Source organism: Pogona vitticeps, chromosome 4 (genome assembly GCF_051106095.1).
Source record: "Pogona vitticeps strain Pit_001003342236 chromosome 4, PviZW2.1, whole genome shotgun sequence".
NCBI classification, from domain to species: Eukaryota; Metazoa; Chordata; class Lepidosauria; order Squamata; family Agamidae; genus Pogona; species Pogona vitticeps.
Genome location: NC_135786.1, coordinates 224,921,116 through 224,937,925, shown reverse-complemented (window position 1 = coordinate 224,937,925; position 16,810 = coordinate 224,921,116). Strand labels below are relative to the sequence as shown.

The window sequence follows — 16,810 nt, the reverse complement described above, 5'->3', positions numbered from 1 at the left end:
CAACAACTCTCGCATTCGACACGTTGTGAGCCACATACTTTTCGTAGATCCTCTGTCCTCTCAGGAAGGCTTTCACTTCGTTGTCCAGGGGGAAGGTTCCATCATCTTTCCTAAAGCGGTAGAAAAGTTTGAGATCTTTGAACTCCTTATGCTCATCGCAAACTGAAAGGAAAAAAAGAGGAAATCAGAATGCTAAGCAGTTCGTAGGAAGAGGTTAAGTTTCCAGCCAATTATCTCTATCGACTCAAAAGCAAAGCAAATGCAAAATAGCAGCAGAATTTCCCCCATTACAATACTGGACTTGCAAACACGCAGAAAGGTTTCTAGCCTCCCTCTCACAATTGGTTGTTGTTCTTTCCATTTATTAGAACATAATGGCCCTGTTTGATCAGATCAAATGCCTATTTAGTCCAGCATTTTATTCCCAACAGTGCCCAAACATATGCCGATAGGAAGCCTGGGAAATATCCATAGTTCTCCCCCTCAAATTTTAACTTTTAAATTTTGTTATCAAAATGTTAACAGTCCTGTAAGATAGTATAAGCTAAGAAAGAGTGACTGGATCATGACAGGAAATATATAAAAGCAGGTCAATTCAGATTTGGGATGCGAAGAATGGTGAAAAACAGGGCTGTGCTCAATAAAATAAGGCATATGACTGTTTTACTGGTTTATCTGGATATCTTGACATAACAGAAGACATAATTTACTATAGTTTACTTAAGGCAGATCACTCTGTGATGTCTGCACAAGTCAGGGTGATTAAACTATGGGGTTTTAGCTATTCTGGATCAAGTACGACAGAGTATAAAGTCTGCTTCTGATACATGTGGCTTTGTGCTTTCTATCCTGCAATTCACTCCATTGTTGTTATGCACCATCAAGTACATTTTGACCCTTCCAGTCCTTCTTTACTGAAGCTTTGCCATCTTCCCTCCTTTCATCAATTTATCCATTTTTTTGTTTTCAAGGACATCTCCCTTGCTGTCCTTCTACGTGTTCCTCACCTGAAAGGGCTTCCTGCCATCCTTAGCCAGCAGGTTGCCAACCCTGGGTTGAATGTACCCTTGGTCTGAGCCGGCTGAGTAATTTGATGTGCTCTGTTTGTCTCTCTCAATCAACCTACTACTCTTAGGTTACAAATTTCAAGCATGCAACACTTGTTCAAATACACTTTCACCCATTTATATGCAATTCACTCTATTGTTATACGCCATTAAAATGTGACTTATGGAGACCCTATGAATGAGTGACTTGGGATGTGAAGAATGGCCATCCTATTCCCTGTTCTCGTTTATTTAGGCTGGCTCTATATGATTACATATATGGGTGAGGAATGTTGTGAGGTTCCTCCTCTCCTGTATAAATGTGAGACAGGAAGACCTTTCCCCCCTCAGCATGGTTTCTGTAATATGCACAAAATGTCTCTGAACCAATCCGTGGAAACCTACTGTCCTTTCTCTTTAAGAAATGAAGCACACACAGCAAGCACAGAAGGATTCCATGACCATTTGAAAAGACATGGATAACCCATCCGATGCTTCTAATTTTAAAAGGTCCATGCAACGAGGTAGCAACTATTATAGTTTTGTGCGATTTTGAAAAAAAGATAAGTTGATAGCATTGGAAAATATCAGGAAAGGACGAGAGAAGCAAAGATCTACTTCTATAGTTCAGACATAATGCCAAATCATAGTTTAATGCTACACAGTAAGGACAATGTTTGCACACTCCCTTCCCTTGTACTTAGATCTGGGTTTGCAAGTTTGTGCCAAATATGCTTGGTTTTTATGGCAGGCAAACCGAGGTCTACTTCAGGGCTGGACTTACCATTAGACTTTGGTGAAAATCCCATTGCTTAGTTTAGTAAGTCGAACGACAGCAGTCCTATTAGATCAGTGGGGATTTGGTGAGTCAATTCCTCCATGGATTCCTTAGGTTCAAATTGGCCTGGTTGCAGCTTACTATGCTAAATTGCAACTATAATTGGCCCATTTGAATTTGCACGGCTGATTGCTAAGACTTGCATCTGTAAGGAAACCCCATTGCTGAAGGGGAAAATGTATTCATCACCGGAAACAAGTACTGTACTCCCCTTAGTGTCTCTTTTGACTCTTAAGTTTTTAAGCAAAGGCTTGTTTAAGAAAAGGGGGGCAAATGTTCCCCCAGAAAGCAGGAAAATACAGAATTCACAGAATTCCCTAGACCTTTGTGACAACTTGGTTCTGGATGGGACCCAGACCATGATTCCTTTTCTTTCTCTTTCGTTCACATTCCTCATCATTGTTACTATTTTTCTTGTCACATTTTTATTCCTTTCTTTCTGGCCTTTAAGATCATTGTCACACTGATCATAACTTGGCTCTTTTTTCCTTTCCATTCATCTTTTCTGCTTTCTGATGTTTCCAATTGTCTTCCTGTTTGAGTGTTGGATCATTATTTCCGAACTAAATATATGAACAACAGATTTTTCTCTGTTTCTCAGTAAACACAAACAGCTTTCTCCCTTTGCCATTGTAAACCTCACTGTAACCTCCAGAAGTTAAAAATCTGGCTCTTATATTTGATGCCTCCTTCTCAGCTTGTATTACTGCTATAGCTATGGCTTCTTTGTTTTTCCTTGAAAACAATATTTAAATCGCAGAAGCCTCTGTGCTGCAGGGTCGGAAGACCAGCAGTCGTAAGGTCGAATCCACGCGACAGAGTGAGCTCCCGTCGCTTGTCCCAGCTCCTGGCAACCTCGCAGTTCAAAAGCATGGAAATGTGAGTAGATAAATAGGAACCACCACAGTGGGAAGGTAATGGAGCTGGCCATGTGACCACAGAAACTGTCTATGGACAAAACGCTGCCTCTGCGGCTTGGAGGCAAGGATGAGCACTGTGCCTTAGAGTCGGACACAACTGGACTAAATGTCAAGGGGAACCTTTACCTATCATCTAGTGATTGTTTACTGAAAATTTCACCATCTCCTGTGCTAATTGTTGCAAATTATGTTTTATCTCTGTTCTAAACCCTTCTTGTCTCTTTAAACCTTCCTCATTTCTTGTATACATGTGCTTTACAAGGGACCATATTCAGAGAGGAAACTGTCTACCTCCCCATTCCTTTGATAGATCCTTCTTGTGTTCTAGTGCTTATTGTTTCATACTGGACTTGCGGTACCTGACTCTTTCTTCTCCAGTATATCTTCAGCCCGGTCCCAATGCCCTATCTATAGTTTCAGTTTAAACATGGTTATGCTTTCTACTTACCGTGGTGGATAACGCTGCGGTCCAGTAATTTTTGCATGAGCTTAATTGCGGTCTCCCTATCCGAGGCCTCCTTGTGGTCTATCAGCCAGTCAATCAGTTCTTTGGCAACAAAGCAGTTAGGATAGGTTTTCAAGTGATGCCTACGATCTTTAATGATCTTTTCTTCATGAAGTCTGAGCCTATAAGCCAAATGACATTATCCTGTGAGTCATTTTGCATCACATCTGCCTCAGCAAGACAAGATGATATAGAAGTTCCCTCTTTAGTATGGCGTGAGTTGCAAAGCAGTGACAAAATAAGTGTCAATATGTGGAGGAACGACAAATAACCTCTTGCAGGCTATAATCCTATCATGATCTGGAAGTGTGATCCCTCTCATTGCAACTTTGAAATATAACTCTAGATATTAGGATTTAATAATTACACAAAGATAGCCAATGAAGTTCACATGAATAACAAAATCCAAAATCCTCAATGAACTGTGGGAAGACATCATTGCCTGAGAAAAGTGGAGACATGTACCTTCCCTACCTTTAGCAAAGGTATGATTATTTATTTATTTATTTATTTATTTATTTATTTATTTATTTATTTATTTATTTATTTATTTATTTATTTATTTATTTATTTATTTATTTATACCCCGCCCATCTGGCCTATAAGACCACTCAGGCTTCGTCCTGAAGGAATGTCAAAGGGAAATCCTGAGAAATGAATTTCAAGAAACATCCTGAGAAAGGAATATTATAACTGTATAATATTAATTGCATAATATTAATTCTTATAATTGTATTTTTATATAAGTTATATTAATGTGTTAATGTATTAATGTATTTTGTCTATGTAAGCTGCCCCAAGTAGACATTGTCTAGAGGGGCGGGGTAAAAAAAATCTAATAAATAAATAAATAAATAAATAAATAAATAAATAAATAAATAAATAAATAAATAAATAAATAAATAAATAAATATTAAAGGAACTTCTTGGGAAAGAAAGTTCAAAGGAATGTCAATTTTAATTACTCATTTTATGCCCTTTGTGTGTTTCCTATACAGCTATGTTTTATGGTTGCTTCTGTACACCGTCTTTATAAGCATTGCTGTTGTCTACAAGGCTTTCTCTACTGGCTAGTATGAATAAACACTTCCTAAAACTTCAATATGCCTCATTACAAATTCTTAATAGAAAAGTTCTCCACAGGAACAAGTTCCTTTAAACGTAAGAGGAATTACTTCTCAGTAGATGTACATAGGATTGTGTTACAGAACACAGCCTAGTAGAATCTGTTTTATTTTTTAGACTCAATCAAGTGTGCACAGGTTCAATCCCAGGATGACTGAATGTAATCCTACCCTAATAATAATAATTGCATGCTGCCAAGTCAGTTCTGACTTATGGCAACCCTTTCCAGGGTTTTCTAGACTTCGACCACACAGACGTAGTTTACCGTTCCCTTCCTTTGACACCACTTTGGAACTATGCAGCTTGCCCAAGGCTACTTAGGCAGACTCTTTTCTTGAGACTCTCAGCCCTCTGACTCCGCAGCCAGATACTTTAATTCCGTCAGTTCAGTCCTAAACTACATAGAACATATTCAATGTGGCATGTAGTTTGGCCACAGGGGGTCCCACATCAGCATCACCTTTCCTTGAGATTTCAGGAGCAAACCATGAATCCAGAAGGCATATCTTTGCAATGTCATGGAGGTGGAACAGGCAAAATTTGGGAGCAAAGCAAACAAATACATATAAATGAAACACTTTTGCACTGTACCAGTGAGTTCTGGCAGAAGGTAGGAACAGATAGAGACAGCTGCCCATGCTATAAAGTCACCTCATATATTGAAATCAACCTATCCAGATGTTTGTCTTCCCTCCTGGAGACCCAGAGAAGCCTTCTAATTCACTAAGGCTTCAGCTACCACTCTGAGATCTAACCATCCTAGCCTTTCATTCTTATACAGTATAGGGTGACTTCAAGCCATCTGCCGCCATACCCTTACAGAAAGTATCTGTATAGAAAGCGCCTCCCGTCCAGTAACTGCTGAGAAACCGTAGTCCAGCACATGTTGGTATACTTATACATATATGGGATTATATGGTCCCCATAGTATTTTTCTAATATCACAAGGTTTATCATCTGTTTCATCATTCCATCAGTCTCAAAGCAAATTCTTTGCCACAATGTTCCTTCGATGTTGATTTTATACTTATTTATTTCATAAGCCTTCATGTCCCATCCTGATGATGCTTGAACATAACCCAAATGGCTAGCACCAGTGAAAACCAATCACAAAATACAGACAAACAAACCCAGAAACGGATTTTAAATACAATCCTCTTCTTACTTATCTAAGAAAAAAACTGCCTTGAACGTAACAGGACATGTATGTAATTGCACAGTTAAAGACGTTAGCAAATTCATAATTGGGATTTATAATTATACATGGTGCAGGTCACATATTCAGTGCTCCTGTACTAAACATTTTTTCTTTGAAGTATGTCATATGGGTTTTTATGGAATCTAATTTTCAAAGATGCATGCTTACTCTTGCAGCCTTCTTCTGAATTCCAGCATCTGAAGCAACCACACTTTATATGGAAAAATGTCTTTCCTTCCAGGAACCACAGGGATTGCTTGATGCATCCAATAGAGCAGGCTGCAGTCTACAAAAACTTATGCCAAACAAAACCTATTAGTCCTTAAGGTGCCAAGAGATTTTTGGTTGTTTTTCCAACCGCAAATCAGTCTAGCATTAATAAATGCCTTTAATCAGGCATTAGAGTTTCCCTCTTCTCTTCAACACTGTCACTGAGCGCAAGACCAAGGTTACCCACACTCTTGTCCTTCCGGTCACCATGCATGGGTGTAAAAGCTGGATGGTTAAGAAAGCTGACAGGAATGGTTCATTTGAAAGGTGGTGCTGGAGGAGAGCTTTGCAGTTACCCTGGACTGCCAGAAAGGTGAACAAGTAGGTCCTAGATCAGATTGAGTCTGAACTATCTCTGGAGGTGAAAATATTGAAGTTGAGCTTGTCCTGTTTTGGACACATCATGAGAAAGCAGGATATTCTGGAGAAGACAATAATGCTGGGAAAGGTTGAAGGCAGCAGGAATAGAGAATGACCAAATTAGAGATGGACTGACTCCCTATATGAACCACAGGCTTGAGTCTGCAGCAGCTAAGTAGGACTATTGAGGACAGGACATTTTGGAGATCTCTCATGCATAGGATCAGCATAAGCAGAGACGACACGATGGCACAAAATAACAACAACTTCTCTTCACTCCAACACACTGAGAATGATCTGAGATAGAAGACTCCTCATTCTACCACTCAAAAGACACTGTGAAGCTATTTTATCTCTACCCCTTTCATGGTCTGTTTGTCTATTTGTGAATTGAAAAGAAGTGGAAGGAAAATGTGTGATACAAAGAACAAGGCAGCATCCTGAACATCTGTAAAATCTTGTGAACGAGGCAATATCATTGTGACAAAAGTTCATCCACAAGCATTATTTGAAGCAGATCTTCTGTCCAGAAAGTTACTACGGTATTCCTCAATTCAGTTTTGGAGCCCTACTCAGATGTTCTATTCCTGAGCTTCATTAATATGAAAAGGGGGAGAGAGTGAGGATTTCAGCTGTTCTCCATATCTACAGCAGGGACCTTTTTCTATCTCTGTAGTCACACTCCGGCCAGAGTGACGCCTAGAATATCAGGATCCTACATAATGAGACAAAAGCAATAGAGACTGTGTGCATGTCCTGGCTTCGTTATGGGGCAGATGACAAGGGCTTGTTTTCCCCTATTTGGCTCGAGACTCAGCACCTCTATTTGAAAAGTACACATTTCCAGGTTCCCTAATGTTGTTCTGGAAAATGGTTACACAGAGGCCTGTAGCCACACGTACAAGCTCCAGACACATAGAGCTACATCATGTAGTGGTGGTTTAGTCTCTCAGAAAGACCCCAGACGCCTTTACTTTCCATCCTGCCTTCCTTTTTTTTTTTTTTCAAAAAGTAGGTCTTCAGCAGAGTTAAGAGGTCTCAGGGAGCCAGCTAGAGTCTCAGGGAATTGTTGGGTTGCCCAGGCAGTGTGACAACTATGTGAGGAAGAGGTACTGGGAGAGAAGGAGGTCTGATTTTGTCGGTGTGAGGTAGTGTTAAAGCCTGGGCGTGCACTTATTCCCACCTAGCACAAAGGGTCACCGGCTTAGCACAAGAGTGTCTGCTTATCTGTCGGCCTTTTGTGTCCAGTGTTCCATACACCAAGATGTGAAGAGTGAAGGGAGGAAGGCTGAGGCAAAGTTGGACTCCATCATACCCTTTGGTGCAACAGAGGACGTGGGACAGTTCTTCTGCAATAACCTGACCTGAAAGCAAATGTGCCAACCAGGCCAGTCCCTCACAAGGCCCTTCCAGCAACATGATGCATAATTTCCAAATTGCAAAGTCAGCGCAGATATTATTTGTTCTGCCCTAAGCTGCATGACTCCATAATGCCATTTACACTATTATGTAAAATTGGATTCTGGCCATTGCTTCCTACAGAACTATTGTAAGAAACTGCAGCTGAACCAGGGGCTAAGAATTCCCAGCTACAGATCTCCAGCATTCTTCACAGAATTAAAATCCCAGAATTGTTTGTTGAGAGTAGATGACAATTAAATGAGTTTAACTCCATCACTATTGTAAACATGCTCAAAGAGCAGGAAAGCAGTTTTAGTTCTGGCAGATGGTTGAATTGGTTTTTGGCCTTACAGCAAATAAAAGCATGAGACACGCTTTTCTAGTGCCATATGTTTAAACACATAAACACGCACCAGTGTGGCTATTAAATAACTCCGCACATCAGCAGCAGCCAGGAATAATTTGCTCTCGTTAAGTGTTAACAAGCTTTGCATTACCACATTATTTGTGATATCTTGCTGCCAAAGAATACAGCAACAACAACATGCAGCCGTATAAGTTAAAATTAGAGATGGGCATGAACTTTAAAACAAATCACCAAATTGTTCTTTTTCTGTGTATAAGACGCCCCCCCCCACTTTTGGGATCAAAGCACTGCAGGATCGCTTTGATCTTTGCTTTCCCTTCCACTTGTTTTTGTTCTCTCCTCAGCTACTTCCGTGTATAAGACGACCCTCAATTTTTAGTCTAAATATTTTAGAAAAAAGTAGTCTTATACACAGAAAAATATGGTAATTTGTCAATTCAAATTCATACGAATCAATGCCCTTGATGAATATGAATCAATGAATTTTTAGCTATTTTTGATTTGTTGATTCATTTGGCAGTATAACAACCCCCCAGGAATCTAGACACACCAAAATTGCAGGGAAGCTTCCTATGACTCTCCTCTATCTACAGTCCATCCAGATTTGGTGAAGACTAGGTTTCAGATGTCCGAGTTATACACCTACAGAAATGGCCACCCCCAGAAAGTTTTCCCCAGGCACCTAGAGACACCAAAATTACAGAGAAATATCTACTGATTCTCATCTACAATCTGTCCAAGATTGGTGAAGTTTGAGTTTTCCCTGGGCAACTGCTAAAGGGCACTTTCCTGGGGGAAAACATGTCTAAAACCCAAACATCACCAAACTTTTAAGGCTTGTAGAGGAGAGTCAGAGGAAGCTTCACTGTGATTTTGGTGTCTCTAGGACCTTGGGGGGCCACTTTACAGGGTTTGAAATTAAAAACCAAATTGACAAATTGATTTGTGGATTCATCTGAAAAAATGTAAATTCATAATCCATGATTTGTTGACCTTAATGAATCACAAATCAAAATGAATCACCATTTTTCTGATAAGAGCCCATCTCTAGTTAAGATAGTACAGGCATCATATGATTCTGTATAAGCAAGAAGTGCAGAATGGTACAACAACACTGCATTGTGAAGCAAAAAAGCCTACTGAGGCCACTAGAAGTAGAGTTGAACAGTTAGAGCCCCATAGGGGTTTCCCTTCCTGTTTATCCATTCCTGTCTCTTTCTGCACTGTAGACTAATTATCATAGGAATAACTTCCTTCTTGTATCATTCCCTTCCTGCTCCCTCCTTAATATGTACAGACTTTAGTGTAACCCTAAGTAACTCTCCTGTCACCAACAGAGTTCTTTCCATAAGGCTTATTTCTTCCACCGTCCCAACTAATCTGCTCTCTTTATAGGATCCTGTGCAGATCCTGTACACACAGGAAGCGTGTTTTCTTTCAGTAGTACACACAGAGGTAAGTATGCATTAATAGTATATTACCCATGAAAAAATAAGAATTGGGACACTTAAAAACTTTCAACCATCATCATAGCACCCCAGGCCAAAAATACAGGGACTGATAGAAAATTATAAGTTTCATGCATGCCTTTCTTGTATGTTTTGAGCCTGTATTTAAACAAGAGATCTACATGGAAAAAGAACTTGTTTCCAGAGAAGACTAACAGAAGGGCCTGCTGATTTTATGTTCCGAATGCCACAGATTTAGCATTTCTGAAGTCCACGGTGCTTAAGGACTAGGTACCAAGTCAACCGAAAATCTGTAATAACAATTTCACACTTTGCACAGTGGAAGTGTGAACACATGGCCAAGCTAGCAGCTGTTTCACTAAGCTTATGCCAACCTAACCAAGGAAATACCTACACATAGCAATTGTTCCAGTAAAAGTATTGAGTTCTACATTCATTTTATTAATATTTTCCATCATCCCCATGATGTAGTGCTTGTCTCAATTCATCCAGTTCTTTTTCCTGCGAATTTCTTCTCTTTGTAAAACAACGATGGCTTGTTGTTGTTTGCTTTGTTTTGCTTTACTTCACTTGAATGGGATGTAATAATTGATTGTGTTTCTAGTGGGGTCTTTTTTATTAACTTGCAAACCATCTTTAGTCCTTTCAGTGGGAGAAAAGCAGTAAAGTGGGTAAGTAGGTAAATGGAGAGAAGCTCTAATAAGCAACAAACCACCATTCAATAACAAAACAAAACAAAAATCAAGCACAGAAACTTTCACGAAGACTTTTTAATACAAAGGTCAGGAAATCTGGTTTATGCTGTCTGAACTGCCTTCTCTCCTCACTTATCTACTACAACCCCTTTGCAAAGCACATGGATGGATGGATGGATGGATGGATGGATGGATGGATGGATGGATGGATGGATGGATGGATGGATGGATGGATGGATGGATGGATGGAAGTCTCTGTTGGAGCCAGTTCTGTTTCTATCTCTCACCCTTCTTCCTTCACCAGTGGAAGTCACAGCTCTGGTGTTATGCAGGACTCTAGAGTAGGGAAGTTAGCAGGCACAGGTGAGGAAAAACTTTGTGTAGTGGCAGCTCTTCAAAGGAATGCAGGCTACCATTCCTATGATTCACAAAGTGACACAAAGCAAGAGGGAAATCCCAGAACTCACTCCTTTTATCATCGGTTAACCACTTCTCACCCAGACATAAAGCAATTGTTATGGTTGTTTTTCAACACGTGTGAATGGTAGTGAGCCCAAGAGGGTATCCTGTAGGCCATCTTGACTGCTGCCCTTGGTGTTGTCAACATTAAGGCTGACCTTTGCTATGTAAAACTTGGCATCCTTTTTACCATGCTGGCAACATGGGCACAATACTGTGCAACAATTTCGGGCCGTTTCCTGGCATTTGTAATCATGGGTACAGAAACACAATACTGTATTCCACTTTTATAAGCCGGAGATTTTTTGAAGAATTAAATCAGATGAAGACGTAGCCTCGAAAAAGTAGAAATGAAGGAACTAGAAAAGATCAAATGTAAGAATGTGTCATGATAAGCCAAGGAAGTGAAAGCTGACAGGAGAAAAAAATAGTTCATAGAATCATGAAGTTGGGAAGGGGCCTATAAGGCCATCAAGTCCAACCCCCTGCTCAATGCAGGAACACAAATCAAAGCAGATCTGCCAGGAGGTTGTCTAACTTTCTCTTGAATTCATTTGAAATATGGTGCTGAAGGAAAGCTTTATGGGTACTGTAGACTGGTGATACCCAGGGTGGTGTAGGGGATAGTGTGATGGACTAGGGCTCTGGAGACCAGGGTTTGAATCCCCTGTTATAGAAATTCACTGGGGGAGTAGAATTGGCAAAACCACTCCTCAAATATCTCACTTACTTTGAAAGCCCTACTAGAGTCACTATAGGTCAGTTCTGACTTGATGGCACACAACAATAACAATATAGACAGCCAAAAAACCAAACAATCAGGTTGTTGATCAAATCAAGCCCAAACTCTCTCTAGAAGTAAAAATGATGAAACTGAGGTGGCTGTTGGTAAAAGTTGAAGGGATCAGGAAAAATCAGGAAGACCAACTAGAAGATGGATTGACTCAATAAAGGATGTCATAGCCTTGAGTTTGCAAGACCTAAGCAGGACAGTTAATGATAGGACTTTTCAGAGGTCACACATTCATAAGATGACCACAAGCAAGAATCAACTGTATGGCTGTCATGTTTCCATGGGTTTAAACAGGCAAAAGTCCAATAAACCAGTCCAGTATCAGAAGTCCAGAAGATGCAAAGCAGATACCAAAATGCCAGAGTCAAAACACAACCTGTAGTGAGAAGTCAGAGTCCAAAGCCAGGGGCCTAGAAAACAAGGTCCAAGATGAACAGGAGCATGGATGCAAGCCAGGGTGTTGAGTTGTTGCTTCCACAAGCTTGCAAAGCCTCTGGGTGCAGATTTTATAGCAACATCAGTCATCTAAACACCTCATCCTGCTAAAACTCAGGGCTGGTCGACCTGATGTTCCTATGGGAAGCATTCATGCGGGCTTCGGATCTTCGTGTCATGAGTCCTTGCCGAAGCTTCTCCCTCACTCTGGCTACCAGGGGAGGAGAATCTGGTGGTGATTCAGCTTCCTGCGATTCTGATTGCCCAGCATTCTCCTCAGCTGTAATTAACCCCTCAGATTCCAGATCTTCTTCAGCTGAACTCATGACAATGGCACACAACAAGAAGTGACTAGCATGATAAGAGTCTTGTTTACTGGCAACAAAGGTAAACACTGCCTTGCTGTTAATGTTGATTTACCGGTGCTATCACAGATCCAATTATTAATCTTAAATAGAATAAGCCTCACCGCATTGATAGGTTAGATTAAAAGATACTTTTCATTAAATGGGATTAGTTGGGATTAATAATTACGCTGAGCCTTGTAATTTCAAATTTATTACCACGCATCTCCCCATAATGGGGATGACGATGACTGGTAACAAGTGTGCTTACTCAGCCTTGCCTCAAGTACTAATTGTTTATGGACATCTTCAAAGCCTTCCTTGTTCTTGTTGTGGTTTTTGATCTCTAAACTTGGACTTGAACTAAACAGCTTTTGAAGCAGGAGATAGCTTCAAATACAGGGCTGCGCTCAATGGAATAAGGCATACGACTACTTTACTGGTTTACTGTATCTGGATATCTTGATGTAATACAAGACATAATTAATTACTATAGTTTACTTCAGGCAAATCACTCTGTGATGTCTGCACAAGTCAAGGTGATTAAAATATGGGGTTTTAGCTATTCTGGATCAAGTACTGCAGAATATAAAGTCTGGTTCTGATACAAGTGGCTTTGTGCTTTCTATCCTGCAATCCACTCTCTTGTTATGCGTTATCAAGCATGTTTTGACTTATGACGACTCTATGAATAAGTAATTGCTAAAAAATCCTGTCATTAACAGCCCTGCTCAGCAATTCCCTTTCCCCAGCACTGCTTTCTTTTCCAATGAGTTTTGTCATTTCACAATTTGCCCAAAGCAAATGTCTCAGGTTAACCTCTAGGGAGGCTTCCGTTTTGATTTGAATGAGAGCCCCATTTATTTTCATTCTGGTGCTCAGTGATACCCACAAAGCTCTCCTTCGAAATCACATTTCAAATTAATCAGGGTTTTTTTCCCTGTCAACATTCTGGATTGCCCAGATTGATAACTGCTAGGTACATTTTCTGGTTTGCCTGATCATGAACCCCCCCCCCCAAGTTCTAGTTTGAAATATTCCTTGATCAGCTAGGATTTACCTGGGTTCTGGACCCATTTACCCTATTCATCCCATGCCCCTTTCCACAATCAGTAGGCCCAGAAATTTGGCTACTCTCCAACACTGTCTGCTCCACCTCTGTGACATCACAAGAACTCACTCCCATGGCATCACAACAACTTGTTTCTCTGACATCACATGGGGTTATGCCTTCCAGTCTCACGTACTGGGATTCTGCTTCTCCCTCGTGGTCTCTCTTACTCTCCATCCCACTCTCTAATCTGCCAAGAGAAAGAGTAGGTAACACTGCCATATAACAGAATTATTCACTCAGAGAGGACATCCTTCCAATCCTTCCTTACTGAAACTTTGCCACCTTCCCTCCTTTCATCAATTCATCCACTTTTTTTGTTTTCAAGGACTCCTCCCTTGCTTTCCTTTTACATGTTCCTCACCTGAAATTAGGCAAAGGGCTGCCTGCCATACTTAGCCAGCAGGTAGCCGGCCCGAGGTTGAATGCACCCTTGGTCTGAGCCAACTGAGTACTTCTGATGTGCCCAAGGATTTGTTGGTCTCTGTTTGCCCCTCTTGGTCAGGAGGCTTAGTCTGCCTACTACTCTTAGGTTGCAAATTTCAAGCATGCAACACTTGTTCACACTTTCACCCAGTTATATACAGTAGATCACCTGTCTCATTACATCATGCAGACCAGCTGTCTTATGAACCTTTTAAAAACTTCAAAGTATACTTAGGAGAATGTTGGAGCAAATATAGGAAGGGCTGATGATTTCATTTCTGTCCCTTGTCACTCACTGTACACGCGTATAGATATTATATCACGTTTCCCCAGAAATCCACTGGCATAGAAAAATGTTCACAAAAATGAGCAATGATATGTAGATTTTAATGCACATTTTCAAACATATTAAGCAAGGGATCAAGAAGATTACAGCATGTCGCAGGTTATGGCATTTCAGGGCTTTTAGCTTAGACTAAAAAGCGAAAATGCTGGTATGGAGAAAAAGTAAATTCAGACCTTTTCTCTTTCTCTGATTATACTAAAATGATCCAATTAAGCTGAGTGGTGTCAGATTCAGGATAAAGCAAAATACTTCTTCACACAATGGTTGCAGTTCTGTCCCATGACTGACACCCACAGAAAACTGATGATCTCATCAGCAAAATTAGTATTTTGGATATTAAACATTTCCCACTTCGGTCCCAAGACTCCCACAGCACCTGCGTAACCCCTTTTGTTGTCAGGAAGCCATGGAAGCTGCAAGGCAGGAGGAGGAAATCTTTAATTAGCAAAAAACAGTGCTGCTGGAATGACTTTACTGGTAGCAGAAATTTTCAGTAGTTAAAATATTTTCTCTTACCATTCCACAGCTCCATCAGTTTCCCAACAATTAAATGGATTACATAGGAGACATGGGAACCTTGGGAGAAAAGTAGGAAGTCTTTAATTTCTGAAAAATTCCTCCTGCTGATGATATCATCAGTCTTAATGTGGTCTTGAATTACAGAATAGCTAACAAATTGTTAAACTATGGAATTCTCAGTCAGAGGATGCAGTGGTGGAGATGACTGCCGACTTGGGTGGTTTCAAAGACAAATTCGACAAATTTATGGGACCGGTAATAGTAACTATCAATAATAATGGCTATATATTATTATTTCTTGGCACAGATGTAAACAATAGTCCACCTACAAGGCATCTGATATAATAATCCTTTATGAAAATCCAGGGAAACTATTGATTTAGCTCACAAATTAATTTAGCTAACAAAACACACTCTTTGTTGTCCAAGAACTACATGTGTCACCACAAGGAAATGCTATTGTTATAGGGTTATTAGTTTTTATTCAGGCATCACGTTTATTGCCACAGAAACAAAGAATGTCAGAGGCGCTTACTGATTACTAGGTGTGATATCAGGAGTGATGAAAAGTACAACTGCCTCCCCTCTTGCCTCAGCCATTTTACAAGCACCAGTTTTACTTTTTCTGCTAGGAGAATTAACAGTGTGGGCAAGTATGAAATAGATTATTTAATAAATATAAAGTTTTGTAAAAGAGGATACAGATTTAATATTCACTCACACTATTCCATACGTACAGTATTGGGTTGCCAGGATAACAGTGCCCCATTCCCTGAGATTTTAGGGCTAAACCTGAGATCAGACATAAGTGCTGGAGATATCTGGGGACAGGACAGGTAAGGGTTGGAATGGGGCCTGGAACGGACACTATGAAACAAGAAGGCTTAGAAGTTATGATGCTGGTGCTTCATTCCCTGTCTTGTTCCCAGCGGTATGAGGGGCCCATCAACAGTCTCCCTCCTTAGCATCCTCCCCTTATTCTTAGCTTTTTGGTGCACTAACAGTGTAGGTGCAACAGACATACAATGGCTTCAACACTGAGCCGGTGGGTTTGATACTACCAGCTAGGAATGGATGGAGGTGGATGTACTTTAAAGCTAACTCACACGTGATGAGCAGATTCCCCCCCCCCATCCACAGCTACTCAGCCTTCAATAATCTATTAAAAAGTAATATATATATTATTTTATATTGTGGCCCCATCATATAGCCTTGAAGGCTTGCTGGCGCCTATTGCATTAATTTTCTGCAGTTTCTTGGAGTTCCATGATGCAGTGGCCAAAAGCACACTAGGATAGTCCCATTGACTCAGTAGGTCAACCCCTTCATAAATTTCACTGATTCAAATGGGCCTACTCTAATTGTGACTTATTATGTTAAAGTAAGTAATAACTAGAGTAGGCCCAATTGAATCAATGGAACAGATGGAGAGGCTGACTCACCATATCCCCACTGACTCAATGGGTCTACTCTAGTGCAGTTTACTATGCTGAGCAAGAGGATTTTGACCAGTGTCATTCTGAGGCAAACTAGGCATATTAAACTGACACAACGGCAGGACGACCCAGCTGTCCAGTGCAATGGCCCAGGGCAGATATAAATGTAGCTAGGCCATATTACGATGGGTTGTATTGGGACCACAACAGACACCCTGGTTTGCCAGGTGCTGCTGATGCATTGTTATTTACTCTTAAAGAGATACTGGAACATACATTCCAGTTGCTTTGTTTTCTCTAACAGCCTGGGCCAGAAATGGAAATGTTGTCGGACTACACTTCCCATTAGGCCTAACTCTGCAACACCAAACAACATAAGCAGTGGTGAAGGACAATGGGATTTGCACTCCAATAACCTCTAGAGTGGAACATCTTCCCCATCCCTGCTGTACACCCTCTGCACCTGCAGCAGAGCGCAGCATGGGGCTGCCGTTTGCACACTGGAAAAAAAGAAAGAAAAGAAAGAAAAAAGAGCAAATGTAATGAAAAAAACAACAGAAAATAATGCAAATTTGCATAATATTTGCATATGCTAACTGATATGTAGATTAATGTTTAGAAATGTTTTCTATGATATATTAGAAACACAAATATTGACTGGGGAGGGTAACTTCAATTACCCTATTCTCCCAATGTAAGATTCTATAGCTTTAGTCCAATTGCTAGTCCAACTCCCAAATAAAGTTG

General features: G+C 40.4%; 1 protein-coding gene across 2 annotated transcripts in view; it reads right to left on the bottom strand.

Moving 5' to 3' along the window:
• The window catches only part of DEPTOR (DEP domain containing MTOR interacting protein), a 60,665-nt gene that overhangs the window by 35,678 nt on the left and 8,177 nt on the right, over positions 1-16,810 (bottom strand). For both annotated transcript variants that reach the window (XM_072999283.2, XM_078391620.1), the window contains exons 3-4: positions 3,253-3,431; positions 39-162 (exon numbers count right to left, since the gene is read on the bottom strand). In XM_072999283.2, coding sequence (XP_072855384.2) covers positions 39-162; positions 3,253-3,431 — 303 coding nt within the window. The remainder of the gene's footprint in view (positions 1-38; positions 163-3,252; positions 3,432-16,810) is intronic.